The sequence below is a fragment of the Rhineura floridana genome, chromosome 1, assembly GCF_030035675.1.
Source record: "Rhineura floridana isolate rRhiFlo1 chromosome 1, rRhiFlo1.hap2, whole genome shotgun sequence".
NCBI classification, from domain to species: domain Eukaryota; kingdom Metazoa; phylum Chordata; class Lepidosauria; order Squamata; family Rhineuridae; genus Rhineura; species Rhineura floridana.
The window spans coordinates 90308321-90330674 of NC_084480.1; the positions used below are offsets into that span (position 1 = coordinate 90308321).

Genomic DNA, 22354 nt, shown 5'->3' on the forward strand with positions numbered 1-22354 from the left:
TGCCAATGGAAAGATTGACGGAAAAGAATTATGCCAGCTGGAAGCCGAGGATGCGGGCTTTGCTGATAAAAGAGGATTTATGGGACATTATAGATGGACCCTCTCCGGCGGTACTGACCGCGGCCTGGACGCGTAGAGATCAGAAGGCGCAAGCTTTTATACTTCTGGCTCTATCAGACTCTCAACTGTTACACGTGAGAGATGTTACAAACGTCAAACAGATGTGGGATGTGTTGGAGGCCCTACATGTGCAACAGACTGCGGGATCTAAATTGTGTTTGGCAAGGAAGCTGTACCAGATGCGCTTCACGGGTGAGTGTGAAATGAGTGAGCATCTCACTGAATTCAGATGCCTATTTGCTGAGTTGCAGGATCGAGGCATGGAACACTCTGAACTTCAGAAGATCTATCTGATCCTGGCTTCACTCGATGGGACTTGGAATAATATGGTCATGGCTTTCGAAGCCATGCCTGACGGAGGTCTGAACGTTGCGTTTATTGAGGAAAAACTGTCCCAGGAATGGCAGCGGAGACAAGAGGCGAAAAGTGCTGAGGAAAAGCAAAGAGCCAAGCTGAAAGAAGAAAGCAGCTGCAGACAGGAAAATAAGCGGGAGCAGCAGCGGCTGAAATCTTGTTATGCCTGTGGGGCTCGTGGGCATCTTCAAAGAGACTGTGCAGTCAAGCGCAACTCCAGGGAAGGAGGCTTGAAGCAGGGAAGTGTGAACTTTGTTTGTAAACAGAAGCCACAAACTTTAGCACCTGTTGACTGGATTCTTGACAGCGGTGCAAGCCATATATTAATCAAAGACAGGAGTTTGTTTTACGCTTCAGAAGACGTGCAGGACTTTGTTTCACTAGCGGATGGATCACGCAAAAATGTGGAAGCCCGAGGACTGGTGAGATTTGATGAACTTGGAATACTGTCAGAATGTTTGTTTGTACCAGAACTGCATCATAACATGTTGTCTGTGAGAAAACTGGTGAGTTGTGATTTTTCAGTCTTCTTTCACAAAGACCAATGTTTTGTAATGAGGGGAGATCAAGTGTGCATGCAGGGAAGCCTGAATGATTCTCAGTTTGTAATAAAAAGCAGTCAAGCAGGGTGTGCTGTGTTAAACGCTGAGGCACACACACATCAAGGCTGCGTCCATGAATGGCATCAAAGGCTGGGGCATGCAAATTTTGACACGATTAAGAAAACCCCAATGCATAGTGAAAACATGAAGTTGAAGGACTGTGGACAGTTAATGGATTGTGATTCTTGTCATAAAGCTAAAATGACTATTGCACCAATTAACCAGGAGGCTGAAAGAACCACAACAGCTCCCTACCAGCTAGTTCGTGTTGATTTATCAGGGCCAATAAATGCTTCACGCGGAGGTGCGAAATTCTTTATGGTACTGGTAGATGATTTCTCTAGATACACTAATCTTTATTTGCTCAAGCATAAAAGTGAAGCTGAACAGAAGCTGAAGCTGTTCATTAAGAGAATCGAAACTCAACATGGCGTCACTGTGAAAGCGATACACTCAGACCAGGGGGGGGAATTCACGAGTAAAACATTGAGTGACTTCCTCGAGAGTAAGGGAATAAACCAGAATTTCACTGCTCCTTACAGCCCGTTTTCCAACGGAACTGCAGAGAGAAAAAACAGGGTGCTTCAGGAAGCAATGAGAGCCATGCTAATGGATTGCAATTTAGGGAACTCCTTTTGGGGAGAAGCAATTCATTATGCGAATTATATTCACAACAGGGTATTACACAGTGCACTTGGAATGTCTCCTTATGAGAAAATCACTGGCAGAAAGCCGAAAATACAACACATTCAAAAATTCGGTGCACGTTGCTGGGTCCACATTTCACAAGGAAAAAGAAGAGGCAAACTTGCACCCAAAGCACTTCAAGGGTTTGTTTTGGGATTTCAGAATGCATATTTCAGAATTTGGTTGCCAGAAACACAGCAATTAGTTCTGAGCAGAAGCATTAAAGTCTCAGAAAAGCCTTGGGATCAAAGGGAAACAGTCATTCTTACAGGGTCAGATGACACACAAGCACAAACATTTAAGCCAAATCTAGACATAAAGGTGGAGGGCACACATATTCCACTCAGAGATGCGTTAAATGAGCTCATTTGTGGGAAACGAAGATCGAAGAAACGTAAGGCTGAGGAAATGGAGGATCCTGGGCACGCTGTGCCAAGCACAAGCACAAATGGGGGGGCAGAGAGAGCAGAAGCCCTAGTGCCTTTAAGACGTTCTACAAGATCAAACATAGGGAAACCGCCTGAAAGATTCACAGTGGGGGTGGTGACCAGTCCTGGAATGCACAAACAGGTTGAAATGGATCCTGATACGTTATATCTGACTTGTGTTCAGCCAAAGTTTGATTGAATAAAGTGTTAGCTAAATGTACAGAGATGTTCTGAACTGTACTGAAATGTAAACTGTATTGCAAGATGTATTGTAGAAATGTATTATTGTTATTGTTGTCATGAATTACAGACATGATGGGAAAAAGGGGGAATTGTTGACCATTGAACTGTACTGTCACTGAGTTTATTTTCCATCAAGTCTGCAAGTCTGGAAATTTGTAGCTAGAAGGAGTTATGTCTTTGCCCAGTCTGGGAACGGACAGCCAAGGCCGTTGCCATGGTAGCATCAAGATAGACTGGGAGAGTTCTAGCAGCTATCTGTGTTGAGCTGAGTCTTCTGTGTCATGTCTTTGAACTGAGAACTTCTCTCCTGGGGGGGGAGCAACTCTACATGTAATCTTAAAGCCTTAAGCCATAATGTCTTGCAGTAAAGACTCTTAACCTGATCTAATGCCTCTGAGAAGTTTCTTGCTCAACTTAACTCCAACGTAACATATGCTGTGTCACGCAAGAACCGCCACCATCAACAGTATTAAGTTGTATTAAAGTTTCCATTCCATGGAATTCAAATTGTAATACAATAAAATATAATACAAAAAATAAAAGAAGCAATAAAAACACAATTAAAAATACCATAAATATTCAGTGTGGACATTCTGTGAACCACCTGGATGAAGCTCGTGGACCGCTGGTAATTCACGAACCACAGTTCAGGAGCCTCTGATCTAAATAATCAATTATTTAGACTTGGTATGAGAAAATGTTTGAGTGGGGACTGCCTAATAACTTATGATGCAACTAATGGATCACAAGCTTTTCCAAGACAGAAAGCCCTTTATTGGGGTGGGGGTGGCATCTATTTGTGGTTGATTTTTATGACAGAAATCAAACTCAACATTTCCTTCCAAGGCTTTATCTTGTCATTCACATTTATTTATTTAGTTATTACATTTCTAACCCACCTTTCCTCCAAGGAGCTAAGGTAGGATGCATGATTCTCTCCCAATCCTATTTTATCCTTACACCGTGAGGTAGGATAGATTGAGAGACAATGGCTGGCCCAAGATCACCCAGTGAATGTTATGGCTGAGTAAGGATTTGAAATGGAGTCTCCCCACTCCTAGTCTGCTGCTCAAAGGGGAGTAACATTTTCAGCCTGAGGGTTAGATTCCCTTAGGGCCAGTGGTGGGTATGGCCAGAGGCAAAATGTTGTCTCAAAGCAAATGTTATTTCACACTTTTGACTGCATTTTCCCATGACTGTCATGAGCCTCGTGGAGCATTCCTGGAGTTATCAGAAACAGGAAAAGCAGAAAGGGATCTGGGGGAGAGGCCCAGTGGGTTGCAGCAGGGAGGACTGAAACAGGAGACTTCAGCACTTTTGACAATGACAGCTCCACCCCCTTAGCTCTAGCTGCAACTGAAGAAACGGTGTCCTACAATGAGTTGGTCCCGTCTCCTCCCCTCCACCCTCCCTCTTTGCCTGAGTTGCTGATGTGCACACCTCCTTGAGAGGAGGAGCTGGACAGGGGCATCACTACTGGGGTGCGGAGGGTGCGGACTGCACCCGGGTGACACCCTGAGGGGGGTGACACCCAGATCCGCCCCGCCCCACACCATTGGCTGGCATAGGAGCTGAGAAGCGCTCCGGGTCGGCGCAGCCAACTCCTCCTCGGAGGTGGGCGGGCGAGACCGACAGCAGGGGCCCGCTCGCTAGTGGTGAAGCCGGGACGGGCCTTCCACCACCAGCCTGGAGCACGTGGTGAGCGCATGCACACGCATGCAAGACCAGCCACCCCATCCATGTCCTGGGAGGGCGCGCGCCGGAGGTCTGCACCCCCCCTGCACTCCCACTAGTGACGCCGCTGGAGCTGGAGACTCAGCCCAAGCTCAATGAAGTGTTGCTGTCACCAAGGATGTGCAGGTAGATCTGCAGGCATGCACAGATAGTGCCAGCTTTTCAACTGAGCAGGAGTGCTCACTTGCACACACAGTCCCATCCAGAGAAACCATCCCCATGCAAATAGAGGGAGCCTACGCTGAGCCTATGAGAGCCTGTGTGGTGTAGTGGTTAAGGTTTTGGACTATGACCTGAGAGACTAGGGTTTGAATGCCCACATCGCCATGAAGCTCACTGGGTGACCTTGGGCCAGTCACTGCCTCTCAGCTTCATGAGAGGTTCATAGGGTTGCCATAGTCAGAATTGATTTGAAGGCAGTACATTTACATTTTTTTATGCTGAGCCTACTTAAATTATTTCAAGGAGCATGCCTAATTGCTGCGACATTTTAGCTTAAGTAGTCTTGTCTAGTTATGCTGTGTAGAGATGAAGAATCCTGTGTAACCTGTAAGCTGATATATGAAGTGCTCTAAGCTGAAATTTCACATTAAACATTTATTTATTTATTTTTATTATTAGATTTATATCCCGCCCTTCCTCCCAGAAGTGCCCAGGGTGGCAGAGACATAAGGGAGAGAATCACACCAGTGAGTCTGAAATCAACAGAGTTGGCCAGAACAATCACTTTCCTTATTTTAAAAAAGCCTTTTGGGGAAGATGGTTATTGTGCAAGAGCTTTACATAAACTATAATTGTGCAACCTGAACTTGCCAGCACATGATAGAATCCCTCCTGAAAACAGCAACAATCTGGAAGCATCCAGGATCTTTGACAAGATTCTATCTATAAGGGCATCTGGCACTGTTATACTAGAGGTTATAGCTCTTCCTCCTCCCTCCTCTAAGGTTGGGAAGCCCTTCTCATGTCCCTCCTTGTTCAAAAGTCACCACTCTGGCATCTATCTTTCTGTTTTATCTTTCCCTCTCCCCCCCCACAGTTGCCATTGGTATATGTTTCTGGTGATGGGGCTGCCTCCTTGCCTTACAGCCACTGTAGCTCTTTCCACTGCAGTGTGGCACTGACTCCAGCATCCCCATCTTGTTTCTGGCTCTCAAGACGCAGCAGCCAGATGCCAAAGATGATGTTGTGCAGCAGGTTAAGTATGACAAGGCAGGGATGTTATTCTTATAGCTTCCCCCCCTCAAAGAGGAAAGGCAGCAATCTCCCAATGACTGAAAGTGCAAGCTCCCTTTTGAAAGAAGAATAATGCACTAGTGTGGTCCTTTCCTGATCAATACAGGGGTTACAGTGGCATAGTCACCTTGCCTCTTATTCATTAGGCCCTGTAATCATGGAGTTTGTGATCTGGAGATATTGCCTTAGTATTAACAAATTGGTAATTTGAGGATTTGCCCTAAGGCCACATGATCCAGGCAGTTCCAAACGTCAGATTGTTGCACAAGTTTGTCTTAACTAAAGTCATTTCAGGTCACTCCTCATCCCTCTAGCCTGTCTGTGGACCCAGCATTATTTACAGGCTCTATCTACCTAACCACTTGTATGGGATCTGCCACTGTGCCAGACGTTTAGTGTTAAAAAGTGGGTAATAAGAGAATGACTTGTGGAATGAAAATCCTAATCATGTGCTCCACTGCTGAGCTATGGATGTTCTCACTTCTTCCCCCTCTCCTGGCTGGCTCTGAAGGCGGCTACCTAGTCTATCATCTCTGGAAGCCAGCAACCCAAGTCCAGATGGAACATTTCTCCATCTACCATAAAAAGGTGAGACATACCAACTAGTAGTTCCTCCCTTTCTGTTTACCCTGTGTCAAAGTACAAATAAAAGGGAAAGTTCCAATTCTGGCAAAAGTTCCTGAGTGAAGAAGTTAGTACTGACGTCAGGAATGTTAAGTGTTATGTTTTGTGTTTTAAAGTTAAGATTTCCTTGTGGTTTAGACTCCTAGGAGTCTTTTTGCTTCAATATGTGGTTTCAATGGCATAAAATATAGCAAATATTTTCATTCAGATGCATGGAATGTATGTTTATAGTTTAAACGTGGATGACATAATTATCCTAAAAAATGTCTGACTGAGAATTTGTGCTCTATGTTCTTTAATCTTTTTTGTAACAGATTAATTACAGAACCTATAACACATTTGTATGATTTTTAGATAAGCCTCTGAAGAAGGAAATAATTATTACTGAAATGCATCTCGTGCCAATAAAGTTGGCACTTTGAGAGAAACAATTGTTTTCTCTCTTGTTTTTGTGTTGACCAGGGTGCCTCCCCTCCTTGTTTTCCCAAGTTATTTTGGTGCCTGAGACAGTGAGTCCCATAAGCTCCTCTCCTGGTAAAAAATGCAGCAATAATGGATTAGATAACTAACAATTTGCCGCCCTTTCATAACTCTTAGAATTAGCTGGTCACTCTATGTAATGGTAAGGCTGGCCCTGATTATGTGAAACAGTATCCCCCCCTCCCCCGCTGTATAAAGAAGATTCAGAAGCAACATGTAAGCAGCTGCTGAGCACTTTCTGTCCAGAAAAGCATATGCCATAATAAATATGTTAGTCTTTAAGGTGCCACAAGACACTTGGATTGGTTTTTTTAAAATGATAATTAAAAAAAACTGCCCTGAAGTTAAAAATGCACATCAAATTTAACTGGAGTGAATGGAGTGAGTACTCTTGTTTGATTGCCACATTTTTCCAGGATGTGTGAACAAAGAACAGATTCAAAGGAAAGTATTACAAGGGATAACTGCAGACATTTGATGAACAGGAATTAAAAGAACTAGGTATGTTTTGAAGCTTAGAGAAGAAGGCAGTTTTCAAAAGCAAAAGTATGCCTCAAAAGTAATAATTTCAAACTGTCATTGGTAGACAACATCTCTTATCCTCCCCTTCCTCTCCCACCCTCCACCCCCACTCACCTAAACTTAATTTCATAATATCATTCTTTGGGATCTTACTCCCATCTTTGGACTTGGAAGTTCCTCCAAACAAATAAATGTCCTGAAAGGAAGAAAAAAAAGTAAATGTAGCAACAGTAATAGATATGGTCCTCAGAGTTTTATCTTTGTTTTATTCTTCCCTAAGGCAACTGCCATTTTTTAAGAAAAGTTACTGGGATGTTTTTATGCATCCCATTGAAGGCTTCCTTTTGATGAACAATCAAGGTGTCACATTTTTATAACAATGAAGGGTATCTGTTCAACTTCTTGCTGAGGCTTGGCATTAATACCTACAATGAACATTACTAGCAACTTTATTTGCTCATTTTGCTGGGGGTGGGGTGGGGGGAGGGGAAAGAGCTATCTGCTAATCTGAGTTCCTTTACCATTATAAAAGACAGATTGTTCTAAACTCCTTTCATCCTGCAAACACATAGACTCAGGGGATCCCTTGATTGCTTCCAATTGCTGATGTCTGGAAGTCTGCTGTAATCCTTTGTCTTGCCCTACACACCTCAACTAAACCTCTGGGGATACATGTGGACCATTACTGCTGGTTGCCTTGGAAATGGCCAGAGTCTGCTAATTAACAATCTGCTAAAATGCTCTGGATTGGACTGTAGCCAACTCCTGCTTATCTCATTACCTTACATTTCAAAGGACTACAAATGACAGGTGTGGTCTGGCAAACCCACAGGGAAGCTTCTCCACTCTTGGGGCCCATAGACATGGTGAATATAACTAAACACCTGTGAAATTCTAAGCATAATGGGGAAGAATGGGGGATGGAAGAAGTTTGGAAAAGGAAGCAGCACTCCATTGCCCCTTGGTTTGAACCTCAGTGAAGAAGGGGAGAATGCGGAACCATCTTCCTATCTCTCCATCATTCCTGAACCTTGATGTTTGAAACCAAGAGTCTGTGGAGAAGACTGAAACTTGGACCAAGCTGGGGATTGGACTGCACAACCTGGCTCCCGGCCAGCTTCCCTGAGTCCAGTGCTGAGAGAGAATTCTCAGCTGAGCATCGGGGAATACCCCCTCCCTCTGTTCAACACAGGATCTGCAGCTCTTTCCCCTGAGCAAGCAGAATGCACAGAGATATCATCTTGCAGCACTTCCTCTGATATCCTTTCAAGGAGAACGCCACAGGAGATGTTTGATGGGCAGTTTGTGGAGAGGATCTCTATGTACCCTTTTGTTCCAGGCTGCATAGATTATAACTGTTCTTCCTAGGTTTTCCTTTAAGGTCCTGTTGCAGCAGGAGTCATTGGAAGATACAGAAGAGACACACAGTGCTCCAACTATTGATATATTTCTTAGTATCATAATTATTAACCTAGAACCATCAATGTACATGTTTTATGTAGTAACATAAGCAAAAAGAACAGATTCATGTCCCAAGAAGCCTTAAAACGTAAAGTACAACTAATATCTGTATACTGCCTAATCCTGTGGAATGCAGAGTGCACATAAATCTAACATCACTTCTAGTGGCCTCCTTCTTGCCTATGGGCTCCTCCAGATGATGTTGTTATTGAGCATTAATTTGTTTGCACAAAGCTTACATGGAGATTAGACTTATGTCCAGTCCTTATTTGTTCTGATTTGTTCTAGGGGTGGTTATACAATGAGAATTCATCCCGCATTCATCTTGATTTGCTTGTGGAGTGTTTATACATCTTCCAGTTAGTCATTCATTCACCCCACACTTTTCCATGCATTTCTTGGTCTCTTTCCTAAGTCTGCAAAAAGTCTGTTTCGTTTTAAAAATGGGTGTGTTGTGTTAGGGTAGGGCAGGAGAGGGAAACCTCCACCCCTCAGGCCAAACTGCCAGAGCTCCTCATTTGGCCTGAAAGGCATCAGAGGTGGAAAGGAGTAGCACAGAAAGGCTTGCAAAGCATTGGCAGGTAGGCGGGATGATTCACATGTCAATCATGCAATATCATAATTATGTCATTTAATTGACAGGTGGGTCATTCTACCTATCTGTCAAAGGTGACCTGTGGGGTGGCTTCCCAAAGCCAAAAACGTTCCCTACCTCTGCACTAGGGCAATAAAGCACTTTAATCCAGTTTAATTGAATAAACCTAAAATTCCAGTATGCACATGAATCCCTCCTGTAAATACTGAGACTGGAGGCACTCTATGAGACTCTTGTTTATGTGCAGAATTTGTACAGAGGATTTAGCTCTGTAATTTGATGTAGATCCATTTCTTCAAAACGGTGATGTTTTCTGCCTACCACCCTTGTCAAGGACTCCGACAATAAGGTACAGCACTACTATAGATGTTGTAATTTTTTGTTATAGTTCAACATGACTTACCTTTCCTTTACCTACAGTAGTATAGATCATCAGCGGTCCACAATTTTTTTGGGGCTGGAGCACATCTGGAAATCTAGCAAACTGTCATGGGCACCATAAGATACCCATTTCACAGAAGAAAAACCGGCAGTGCTCAAAACCCTTTCCTTCCACAAATCAGGCAAAACACCGATACACACCTCAAAACAAATAAATCAGGTAGAAAGCAGCTCCCACAAAAAACAGACAACCCCTCCAACAACAACAAAAGCAAAACAAAAACCTTCATGTTTTAAGGGTGTGTTTGTCTGAGGGCGCCTTGGGGGCATGGGTGCCACAATGGGGACCCCAGCTATAAACACTTCAGCCCACTGGTGCCATGCAAACAAGATTTCCCATTCTTCTTTCAAACCCAATGGAATTGAAGGCAACCTCATTTAAAACAGAGGGATAAAATTTGCAGGTTTTTACCTTATCATGATGTGCTGTAAATGTATGATGTGCCCTTCCAATAGGCTTTTCTCCCTTGATGTTACACTTTTGCCACATTAATGATACTTGGGCAGGGATAAGGGAGAGAAGAAAAAGTACATATATGTTTTGCATTGTTATTTTTCATCTGTGAGTGTTGCTCTTTTTCAGTCTTTGACATTTGCACTCATTTATTCTTATCAAAATAGGGCTAACTCACTGAGCAGCCCATTGACCAGACTGTTTAGCCTATTCTAAGTTTACCTGACAGCATTCATAAATTACATTAGCTCTAATTTCACACCCATGGCTTTTGGAGTAATTGATCAGAGACAATGGACGTGTGGAAGATCATAACAGCATCACTAACCAAAGCAGTAAGTGCCGATATTATTAAGTGAGCAGATTTCACAGCAATATTTACACAAACTGAGAAAGGAGATCAGGGAGTGAGAGTCAATGTGGTTTAAGATTGCAATGAAGAATTTCACGGCATTTAACATTAAGAGTTTAGCTCTGTGGAAGTCTAGTGCACTCACCCAACATGGCTTTTCTAGGAGATGGCCAGTGAGCCAACAGGAAATGGCATACACGTACATACAAAAGGTTGGTTCTAGACCAAATTATCACACTTAGTTCCCATTAAAATCAATGGGATTTACCTTTTACAGAAATGTAATTAGCTTGGTCTGGTGGGTTCACTGCAATTTTAATACAATTATAAAATAAGTGCCAAAGTCCCAAGTGTATGTCAATTTTCCAAGGACTTTTGTACTGGTTGGCCTGAATAATAGAAATTGGAGGCAGGTAATTTCTCACTGAGCAATAAGTTAGAATACTGCCTGCATGTTTTTACTTATATCTCCATGGCTTCCTTTCTTTGTTTATGGAGTGGAATTCAAAGCTGATTTCCATGAATAAGTTGCTATCTGATGTTTGGCTCTGATTTTCTTAGTTCTCTGGGATGATAGTACTGATGTAGATGCAAAAGAGGTGCAGGGTTGTTATATTGACTTTCATCTGTTTATAAAACTACTTTGCTAATTTACACCAGTAATTCATACAGTGAGGGAAATGATCTGTAATAATGAAAGTCACCTGTGTCCAGTGCAAACACATCAGTACAATATTCATCTTCATCCGAACAACCTCCAAACATATAGATGATGTCTCCAATTGTTGCAAAAGCGTGGCCTGACCTGAAAAGTTAAAACATCATTTGAACTGAACGCTGTGCCTCACAGCTTACTCAAACAGAAATGTCATGGAATTCAAAAGGATATAAAGACCTATTCAGGTGTATTCTGCAACATGTCACTAGTGCATTAGTGGTAGATTTATACTGGACCATCCATCCATAATTACATTGATTAGTTGTTCTGTCATGCTTCCCCAATATTTCTGCATTATTGCCATCTGGAGGGGCACTCTTGCAAAAGCAGGACCAAACATAAACCAGAGTATTTGTGGTATGAAAAGTTACAGGATTTCAGCAGGAAGTTATAGGACATGCACTGCTTGGAAACAGATGCTTTAAACCAGGGGCTCCCAAACCGTGGTCCATGGACCACCAGCTGTCCACAACTTTCATTCAGGTGGTCCATGGCGTGTCTGTGAAGAACACTCACAATCTGAATTCTATGGAATTCAAATTTTAACACAATACAATACAGTTTAACAAATTAAAAGAAGCAATAAAAATACAATCAAAATTATACAGCATCTGTTACAAAGCCAGTGTGGTGCAGTGGTTAGAGTGTTGGACTGGGACCTAGGAGACCAGGGTTCAAATCCCTGCTCGGCTGTGAAGCTCACTGGGTAACCTTGGGCCATTCATTGTCTCTCAGCCTAACCCTAATTGGGAGGGGCAGAACAATGTTTGTGGATGCCTCCTTGAGCTCCTTCGAGGAGAGGTGGAATAGAATTGAAACAATAAAATTAAATTAAAAATAGCATAATGCATGACAATTGCTACAACAGGCAGAAAAATCATTAAGTGGTCCACCAAGACCCTCAGCAATTTTCAAGTGGTCTATGGGGGAAAAAGTTTTGGAACTACTGCTTTAAACTATTCTTATAGGAAATGCTTCCCCCAGGTTTGGAATGTGCTGACACTATAAAACAAATTGTGAAACAATAAGAACTCAGGAAACATAGGAACTACCTTGAACAAATGAATTGACATTGAGCTACACTGCAGCCAAGCTTTTAAAAAGCACAAAGGGGTGTGTGTTCATTTCTGGGATCTAATTATTCTGAATCAAGGAAACCCCTACTTTCCCACTGGAATCACACCATGTTAGGTACAGTTGGGCTACCGTGTTGTCTGCCCCCTCCAAGAATAAAGAACACCCATCCTAATGTTTTCTTTTTTCTTCTGATGACACCCTGGAATGGTGACATCAAGGAGCTAGGCCTCCCATCTTCCCAGGCAGGATCAGCGTGACCTGTTCCAGACCCAGAATGGGCTGCAGACAGTCATTCGGTGTACATCCAAGATGGCATGCCTCCATCTCTGCAGGTGTTTCAATGCCAGTGATCATCACCATATGCTTGCAGCCTCCTCCCACATCAAGGAATTTGCACCCAGAAAATAAGGTAGGGAATCTGTGGGTGATAGGTGCCAGGTCAGAAGCATCCCAAAGCCTGAGATTTCAGGGGTGGGCCCTAGTGATGTCACAGGGGCAGGTCGTAGTGATGTCATGGAGATGGGCTGTAGTGATGTCACAGGGTGGGCCCAAGTGGTGTCAAAGGGGCCCCCTAATTATGTCACAGGGGCAGGTGCTAGGTATGTCATTAAGCATGATACATTAAGCATTAACCACAGTTGTTTGGAGCATACAATTCAAACAAAAACATTTTTCTGATTGGAAATTAAGATAGAAATCTTAGCTAAAAGATAGAGCCTGAATAGGGAACATTTAATCTAGCTACTTGATTCTGGCAAGAAGGGTTTAAGTGTCCTCAGGCCAGGCCAGTCACCAGAAGGCCATTGTAGGAAGAAAGAAGCCTCGTGTTGTGGAGATGTTAGATGGGAGCATTCAGGAGTAAACATGGATGCCCCTGAAGGTTGCAATTCTAAACACACTAAGCCCTATAGAACTCAACAGGACTTACTTCTGAGTAGATACGGTTTGAATTGTGCTGTTGGTAAAGCTTGATTAGGGATCCTCTGCAAAGATATCCATATCCAAGCAGATTTGGCAACCCCCTGCCTAGAACACCCTGCCCGTACCTTTCCACATGGCTGCTCCAAACTTCTTTACAGATTTGACCCTTCACGAAAGAGGTCTGAGAAATGGATAAAAGTAAGAAGATTCTTTACACTTTTCTGTTTACTTTGTGGGCTGCTATAAACTCACTTTGATAGCTGACCCAATTCCAGCAAGTAATAACTGACAGACAGAAAATACACATGGTTTGATCTACCTTCACAGACAGCAGCTTGTGAACAACAACAATTGCAGCCACACTTCCCAGTACATGAATTGTCTTTTACCACTATTAGGCAAGAAACAAACCGTCAGGCAACCAACAAGGTGTATCATCAGTGGGTTTAAGGGAGTTGAGTTGAGTGCATGGAACCACTGTTATTGATTCTATGGATGTAAGGGAATGAGGTTAAAGGTAAATGAAATGCAAACAGAAAAAGAAAAGACAATGATGATTTCCTAAGCGCAATACCATACCATCAACAACAAAATTCCTATGAGTAAGACAGAAAACTCAGCATCCCACAACCAGTCAGGATTCCTAACCAAAAACCAAAATTAAAATATCCTGGCAGCCAGTCAGCCAAGGTCACACAAATCCCCATGCAGCACACCCTGACCCAAGTGCTGAAATTACTGCAGAATGCTGTGTCATGACTGCTGACAAGAGTGAGACCCTATCAGCACATAATACCTCTGCTCTGAAATTTGTACTGGTTGCCAATTTGCTACCCAGCCAGGTTCAAGATGTGCTTTCCATGCTATGGGTGCCACATAGTACTTGTTCTGCTCTTGTAACAAATCAGTCCTTTAGTGTGGCAGCACCTATGCTTTGGAACTCCATGGCTATCGACATTAGGCAGACACCTTCATTGTACTTTTTTCAGCAGCTGCTAAAAACATTCTTGTTTAGGCAAGCCTACCCAGGCAGGTAGAAGCTATTATTTTTTTATCTGTTTTTAACTCATTGTTGGTTTTATTATTTTGGATGTTTTTAAATACCTTTCTTTAACTGCTTTTACCAATAATTTTAGTGTTTTAATTCCTTCTGAAAACTGATTTGAGATTTTTTTTTACAATAAAGCAGTATATAACTGTTGTAAATAAAATACATAAATAAATTTTGGAGTCACTGTGGCCCATGGCTCTCTTTCCACTTTTAGAAACAAAGGAATCTGCCATATACCGATTCAGGCTATTTGGTACCATCTAGCTCATTACTGATGACATGGACTAGCATTGGCACTCCAGAATTCCAGACAATCGTGTTTTTCAGAGATTGAATTTTGGACCTTTGCATGCAAAGCATATACCCTACCACTGTTTTAAAAAGTATCTTTTAAAATTGTTCTTTTCAATTCACTAATGAATACACAGCATATCTAGGGCAGATCCATATCATTTATTTAAAGCAATTAAACACACATTTGAAGTACACTAATCCCACCACAGAATCATGGGAACTGTAGTCTGTTAAGGGTGGTGGGAACTATAATTGAGGGGGAAACTGCACTTCCCAGGATTCTTTAGGGGACGTCATGCACTTTAAATGTTATTGGATGTGCTTTAAATGTATTGTGTGGATCTACTTAATAAACTTTGCCTGCATGTAAATCGTTTTAATTAATTTTTTAAAATTGAACTGAGCTATAAAGTTTACTGGGTGACCATGGGCTACTCACCATCTCTCAGCCTAATCTGCCCTTCAGAATGAAACCACAGAGGGGAACCATGACAACCTCAAGGAAGAAGGGCACACTTAAAATGTAGAGGAAGTAATAATGTGCAAGCATAGTGTGAAATCAAATACTTATCAGGACCTGGTATGAAGAAATATTTATAGAAGCATGACTGTCAAAGATATTTATTATTTACAGTAGGGCCCCACTTATATGGCAGGTTAGGGACCAGGCCCCCACCGTAAAGCGGAAATCGCCGTAAAGCAGAACCCATTGACTATAATGGGTCGCGTTGCGTGAAAATGCTGCAAAATTGGCTTTAAAACGGGGAATTTCTCCTAATTGAAAGCTGCCGCATCAGCAGAATGCCGGAAAATGGAACGCCGTAAAGTGGGGACCTACTGTACACAACTTGTAAAGATATTTGTAGTGCAATCCTATGATTGTTTACTCAGAAGCAAGACCCAATGTATTCAATGGGGCTTACTTAAACAGGGAAGCCTGCACAGAACTGCAGCCTCAAGTTATAAGAAACACTCACCCATCCCAAAATTCAGAATCATGTCACTTTAAGCTGTTTTGCAACTGTTTATACTTTTTATAGTTATGAAAGGGATTTATTTCTTGTTGTGAGCTGCCTTGGTTTCCAATTGGCAATCCTACCTCACAGGGTTGTTGGGAAGACTCCATACACATACACACACACTGGAGATATAAAACTACATACACCCCATACAATAGTTTATTGTCAAAATGAGTTAGTCATTGCAGAACTTTTTTTAAAAAAAAAATCAGTATTAGTCTCCTACATAATAAAAACAGTGATATCTATGTAAGCCCTGCCTAATTGCTTTAAAAAATAGGATTGGAGAGGGAAAGATTTACAACACAAACACAATCTTTGCTATGTTCACTCAAAAGTCCCATTAATTTACAGCACAGTCCTAACCATGTCTACTCAAAAGTGAGTCGTATTGAATTCAATGGGGTTTACTCTGGGTATGTAGGATTAGCATTTCAGCTTTACTCCCAGAAAAGCAAATACAGTAGGGCCCCGCTTATATGGCAGGTTCCGTTCCGGACCCCCGCCGTAAAGTGGGAATTGCCATAAAGTGGAACCCCATTGACTTTAATGGGGCACGTCGCACAAAAATGCCATGAAAATGCCGCAAAATCGGCTTTAAAAGAGGGGAGGAAAGCCACTGCATTAGCGGAACGCCGGGAAGCGGAGCGCTGGGAAGCGGGGCCCTACTGTATAGGATTAAAGTTTCATATTGGGAAGGTTGCCCTCTTCAACAGCCCAGGAAAATTTAAACTTGTTTGACTCATACACACAACAGAAGAAAAGACTTTTTGACAACTTGTTTTAAGAACAGGAGCAATTTAAGAATAAGATCCTCTTAAAATGTCAGTGAATAAGGCAGGGTGAGTGCACAACAAAAGCCTCATCTGGAAGAGCCCGCAAAAGTCTGCTTACTCAAGACTTTCCCTGACTAAGGGTGGATATTTCATGATCACAATCACCCTATAATTACTTAAGTGATCCTGAAAAAAACAGTTACTCAAGACTTTCCCTGACTAAGGGTGGATATTTCATGATCACAATCACCCTATAATTACTTAAGTGATCCTGAAAAAAAAACAGTTACTCAAGACTTTCCCTAAGGTTGGATATTTCATGATCACAATCACCCTATAATTACTTAAGAGATCCTGGAAAAAAACAGCCTATATAATAACATGACCCTTAAAGAGTTAAATATTAGAACTTTGTATTATGGGGCAGAGTTAGACTCCACCCCTTAAAGTTTCCTTTGCTCTGCTTTTCAGTTTCAGTTGTGTTCTCTACCCAGCCAACAATAAAGGAGCATGTTATTTGCCTATAGTAAGAAGGAAGAGTTTATTCTGCAATTATTATGATGAGCAGAGCACAACTGGATGCTTATCACAAAAGAGTGAAACAGAGAGAGAACTTATAGTGATCTGAAAAAATGGCTACTCTAGATTACCTTTTTCTCTTTTAAAGCATTCACTATATTCACAATCATAGTGGCTATTTTTTTTCTTGAGTACCTGATGCCAAAGGATAAAAACAGTCCTAGAGGAACAGAAATATTGATGTGTACCCTACACTTCCTCCTCTAGGATGCACACCTTGATGTGATGAGGGGGTTTGAGAGTGTCACAGAAGCTGAGAGCAATGCTGTCACGAGTCTAGACCAAAAGGCTAGACTCTTAACAGGGGCACCCATGGCGGAATGGTCAAAACTGAGACACCAGACTAAGATGCATCCAAACTCAGAGGAAGGCAATGGTAAACCACCTCTGAATACCTCTTCCCATGAAAATCCTATGAACAGAGTATCCAAAATGCAACACAAGATAGTGCTGGAAGATGAAACCCCCAGATCAGAAGGCACTCAACGAGCTACGGGGAAGAACAATGGACAAGTATGAGTAGCGCTGTAATTAATTGTTCTACATTGTTTTAATTTTTTTAATTGTCTTTTAAATTGTTTTTAAAAGATGTATTTTAAATTGTATTTGTTTTTAGTTATTGTAAACCGCCCAGAGAGCTTTGGCTATGGGGTGGTATACAAGTTTAATAAATAAGTAAATAATGATGCTACTGGGATCAAAGCCGAAAGGAAGCCCAGAGCCTGATGTACACAGATGCGAAATAAGAGTCCAGAGTTGTATGACATATACAGTAGGAACATGGAATGTGAGAAGCATGAACAATGGAAAGTTAGAAATTGTCTAGCAAGAAATGGAACATATCAACATTACAATACTTGGTATGAGTGAATTAAAATGGCCAGGAATGGGACACTTTCAATCAGGCCACTACAAAATATTTTATGCAGGAAATGAGAAATTAAGAAGAAACGGGGTTGCTTTATTAGTGAGAAGTGATGTAGCAAAAGCAATTAGGAGCTATAACACAAGGTCTGAGTGAGTGATATCAATGAGATTTAACAGGAAAACTATTAACATAAACATCATCCAAGTCATTGCTCCAACAGCAAACACAGAAGAAGAGGAATTGGAGAGATTTTAAGCAGAAGTACAGGAAGAAATTGATCACACACCAAAACAAGATGTTCTGATCATCATGGGGAACTGGAATGCAAAAGTAGGGAACAGAGAAGAACTAGGAATTATGGGAAAACAGGGCTTAGGAGATAGAAACGAAGGAGAAAGAGTTATTGAATTGTGCGAAGCCAATAATTTATTTCTTGCAAACACATTTTTTGAGCAACCAAAAAAATGACTATACATGTGGACATCACCAAATGGTCAATATAGGAATCAAATTGATTATATAATTTGTAGCAGAAAATGGAAAAATTACATACTTTCTGTGAAAACAAGACCAGGAGCATACTGAGGTACAGATCATGAACTGGTAATATCAAAAACAGAGTAAAGCTAAAGAAGAAGAACAAAACAATCATAATGCCAAAATACAATTTTAATAATATCCCAGAAGAATATAAAGATCAAATAAGGAACAGATTTGAGGCTTTAAACTTACTTGATAGAGAACCAGAAGAACTACGGATTGAAGTCAGAGACATTATCAGGGAAGAATGAAAAAAAACAATACCTCTAGTTAAAAAGAAAGACCTCAATGGATGACTCTTAAAATGGTTAAAGAGAGAAGGAGAGCAAAAGCAAAAGGAGATAGAAACACAGTCAGAACCCTAAATGCAATAATACAGTGACTAGTACATAGGCACAAAGAGAACTACTACAATAATTATTGTGCAGAAATAGAAGAGGACAACAAAACAGGTAGAACAACAGCCCTATTCCAAAAGATTAGAGAAAGTAAAGGGAAATTTAAACTAAGAGTAGGTATAATCAACACTATTGAATAATCAACAGGGGAACACACTGAGTGACTGAGATAAAACAAAAGGAAGATGGAAGCAATACACTGAAGAACTCTATAAAAGTGATGCAAGGATGACAGAATAATTCACAGAGGAACCGTATGATGAAAAACCAGAAATTTTAGAATGCGAGGTGAAAGCTGCTCTTAAAATATTTGCAAAAAACAAATCACCAGGAACAGATGGTATACCAATAGAGTTGCTACAAGTTACTGAGACTGAATCTGTCCAAATTTTGACAAAAATTTGTAAAGAAATATGGAAAACAAAACAATGGCCCAAAGACTGGAAGCATTCAATATACATCCCAATTCCAAAGAAAGGGGATCCCAGGAAAAGCAGTAATTATCGAACTATTGCCTTAATATCCCATGCAAGCAAAGTAATGCTCAAGATTCTACAACAAAGGCTCTTACCATATATGGAGCAAGAAATGCCAAATGTCCAAGATGGATATAGAAAGGGAAGAGGTACTAGAGATCATATTGCAAACCTACGTTGGATAATGGAAGGGAGCAAGGAATTTCAGAAGAAAATCACCCTATGCTTTATAGATTACAGCAAAGCCTTTGACTGTGTAGATCATGAAAAACTATGGAATGCTTTAAACAAAATGGGGGTGCCACAGCATCTGATTGTCCTGATGCGCAACCTATATTCTGGAAAAGAGGCTACTGTAAGGACAGAATATGGAGAAACTGATTGGTTCCCCATTGGAAAGGGTGTGAGACAGGGGTGTATTTTATCACCCTATTTGTTTAATCTGTACGCAGAACGTATCATATGGAAAGTAGGATTGGACCAATATTAAGGAGATGTGAAAATTGGAGGGAGAAATATCAATAATTTAAGATATGCCATACCATAATACTAGTAGAAACCAGTAATTTGCAACGAATGGTGTTGAAAGTTAAAGAGGAAAGCACAAAACAAGGACTACAGCTGAACGTCATGAAGACTAAAGTAATGACAACAGAAGATTTATGTAACTTTAAAGTTGACGAGGACATTGAACTTGTCAAGGATTATCAATACCTTGGCATAGTCTTTAACCAAAATAGAGACAATAGTCAAGAAATCAGAAGAAGGCTACGACTGGGAAGGGCAGCTATGAGAGAACTAGAAAAGGTCCTCAAATGCAAAGATGTATCACTGAACACTAAAGTCAGGATCATTCAGACCATGGTATTCCTGATTTCTAGGTATGGATCTGAAAGTTGGACAGTGAAAAAAGCAGATAAGAGAAAAATCAACTCATTTGAAATGTGGTGTTGGAGGAGAGCTTTGCGGATACCATGGACCACAAAAAGACAAATAATTGGGTGTTAGAACAAATTAAACCCAAACTATCACTAGAAGCTAAAATAATAAAAACTGAGGTTATCATACTTTGGACACATAATGAGAGGATATGATTCACAAGAAAAGACAATAATGCTGGGAAAAACAGAAAGGAGTAGAAAAAGAGGAAGACCAAACAAGAGATGGACTGATTCCATAAAGGAAGCCACAGACGTGAACTTACAAGATCTGTACAGAGTGGTTTATAACAGATGCTATTGGAGGTCACTGATTCTTAGGGTCGCCATAAATCAAAATCGGCTTGAGGACACATAACAACAACAACACTGCACTTAGTTAGCTGGCTGCCTGGCCACCTAGGCTATAACTCAGGCCTGATTTCTGATTTTCCCAATATGTGCAGCTCAGCATGAGGCCTTTTCAGGGTTTCTGTACAGAAAGATCAACTCTTTACTCTTTTAAAACACTCTGTTCCCATAATCATAGTGGCTATTTTATCTTCTTTTTCTTGAGTATTTGATGTCAAAGGATGAAAAAGCCCTACAGGCATAGAAATACTGATGTACATACTACAGTTAACTGGCTGACTACCTAGTCTGTAACTCTGCCTCTGTAACAGCTCAGTATGAAGGCTTTTTGGGGTTTCTGGGCAAAAAAATCAACCCAACAACCAGAAAAAAATTCAATTGCTTTCCACAGTTAGGTTCTAGTTGCTTACTAAGTCCTTTCTACAGCAACCAGTTAAAAGGTTTTCCCTGATTGTCTAACAGGAAGGAAAATCTAAAGGTCAGGAACAAGAATATAGGGAGGGACTCTCAAGGAGGTTAAGAAACATGCCCTAAAATATTTAGTTTCTCTCTGCCCTTCCCTAAAAGTGTAGAATTGGCAAGTTGGTTTTGTGTGTGGAATAAACGGAGATACCTAACGCGGTATCAAAGCCAATCTCAGGAGCTCATTGTCGTTATCAAAAATTTTCATTTCATGAAGAATCAGAGCACAGGGATAGTCTACAAATGAAAGAGGGCTATAGCTATAGGCAAAGTCAAGCTTTTGAATCTGGTATTCCCGGGGGTCTCTCAAAAAAGGGTGAGGCAATTCAATAGACTAAACTTCATTCATGTAAGTTAACACACTCTCTGGATAGAGTAAGAGTGAGGGGGAAAGTCACTACCTTTCATTTCCCCTGTCCTGACCCTCATGCCGTCTCCGCAAGTGGGGAGGGTTTGCTAGTGCTCTGAGTCTACCCCCAATTGCCCATCTAGAAATGTGGCTGCCCCACCTATCAAAGAAGGTTGGCTACAGGGCTGTCAGAGGATCCTCCGGGATGGGATGGAGGGGATGCAGTGGTAAAGGGGAATTGGTGTGTATGTGTGTGTGAACTTGTGTGAACAGAAGGCACTATTGCCCCCCACTCCCAGTGATCAAATTATTGCTTTCCTTATAGTAACTGAAAATATACCAAATAATTTGTTCCACCACAATAATTGGTACATTGCCTAGCTCAGAAGGAATGTGATTATACAACTGGAACAACATCTATTATTTTTATGCTGGGAGCTCCACTTGTTGATTTTTTAAACTTAGTACATTTATTACAGTAGTTTAGTTACAGAAAAATACAAAATCGATCTTGGCAAAGGCAAGGCATAATAATGTGTTTGTGCATGCTTATGCCAAGACAAAATTTCATCCAAAGCTACATAAGTGCCATTTATTTATAAACCAAATTCAAGGATTTCTGCCATTAAGTTTTCTAGTAGCAATCATATCAATATATAGAATGAGTCATATTGTCCAAATTCCTACAAATCTGCACTTGGATCTATAGTCCAGCTTCCCGTATCTACAAGAATCCTGACTGGGACATGCCTTAGACTTTGTAACTCACTGCTAAACAAAATAGCATTTTACTTATTGGTTTGAATTGTTGTGTGGATCATCTCTGTACATCTGTGGCCCCAATGTACCTTAAATCTGATCCAGGAGGCTTACTGCTCAACCCTATACATCAGAGATAGGGAAACTCAGACTCAAGGGCCAAATGTGGTCCCCCAAGCTCTCTATCTGGCCCTTGGGGCTCTTCCCACACCACATTACAGCCACACCCCTTCCTAGCTACACCCCTCACTGACCTTGCTTTGAATCTTCCTTGAATGTTTTTGCCTTGCTGAAATGTGCCCTTGTCAGAGTTCAGTGCCCTTTGCTTGTCTGGCTGGAGAATAGGAAGGGTGTCTAAATGTATGTTAAAACTAATCTACTGCACAAAGATTAAATCTATGTTTGTTATTCTGCCCACTTTTGCCTCTGCCCATGCCCACCATTG

At 41.3% G+C, this 22354-nt stretch overlaps 1 protein-coding gene across 1 annotated transcript in view; it reads right to left on the bottom strand.

Moving 5' to 3' along the window:
- Nucleotides 1–22354, bottom strand: part of LOC133376984 (actin-fragmin kinase-like) — a 106307-nt gene that overhangs the window by 39881 nt on the left and 44072 nt on the right. The window contains exons 9-11 of the mRNA XM_061610141.1: nt 11038–11138; nt 9940–10025; nt 7145–7226 (exon numbers count right to left, since the gene is read on the bottom strand). Of these exons, the coding sequence (XP_061466125.1) occupies nt 7145–7226; nt 9940–10025; nt 11038–11138 (269 nt within the window). The remainder of the gene's footprint in view (nt 1–7144; nt 7227–9939; nt 10026–11037; nt 11139–22354) is intronic.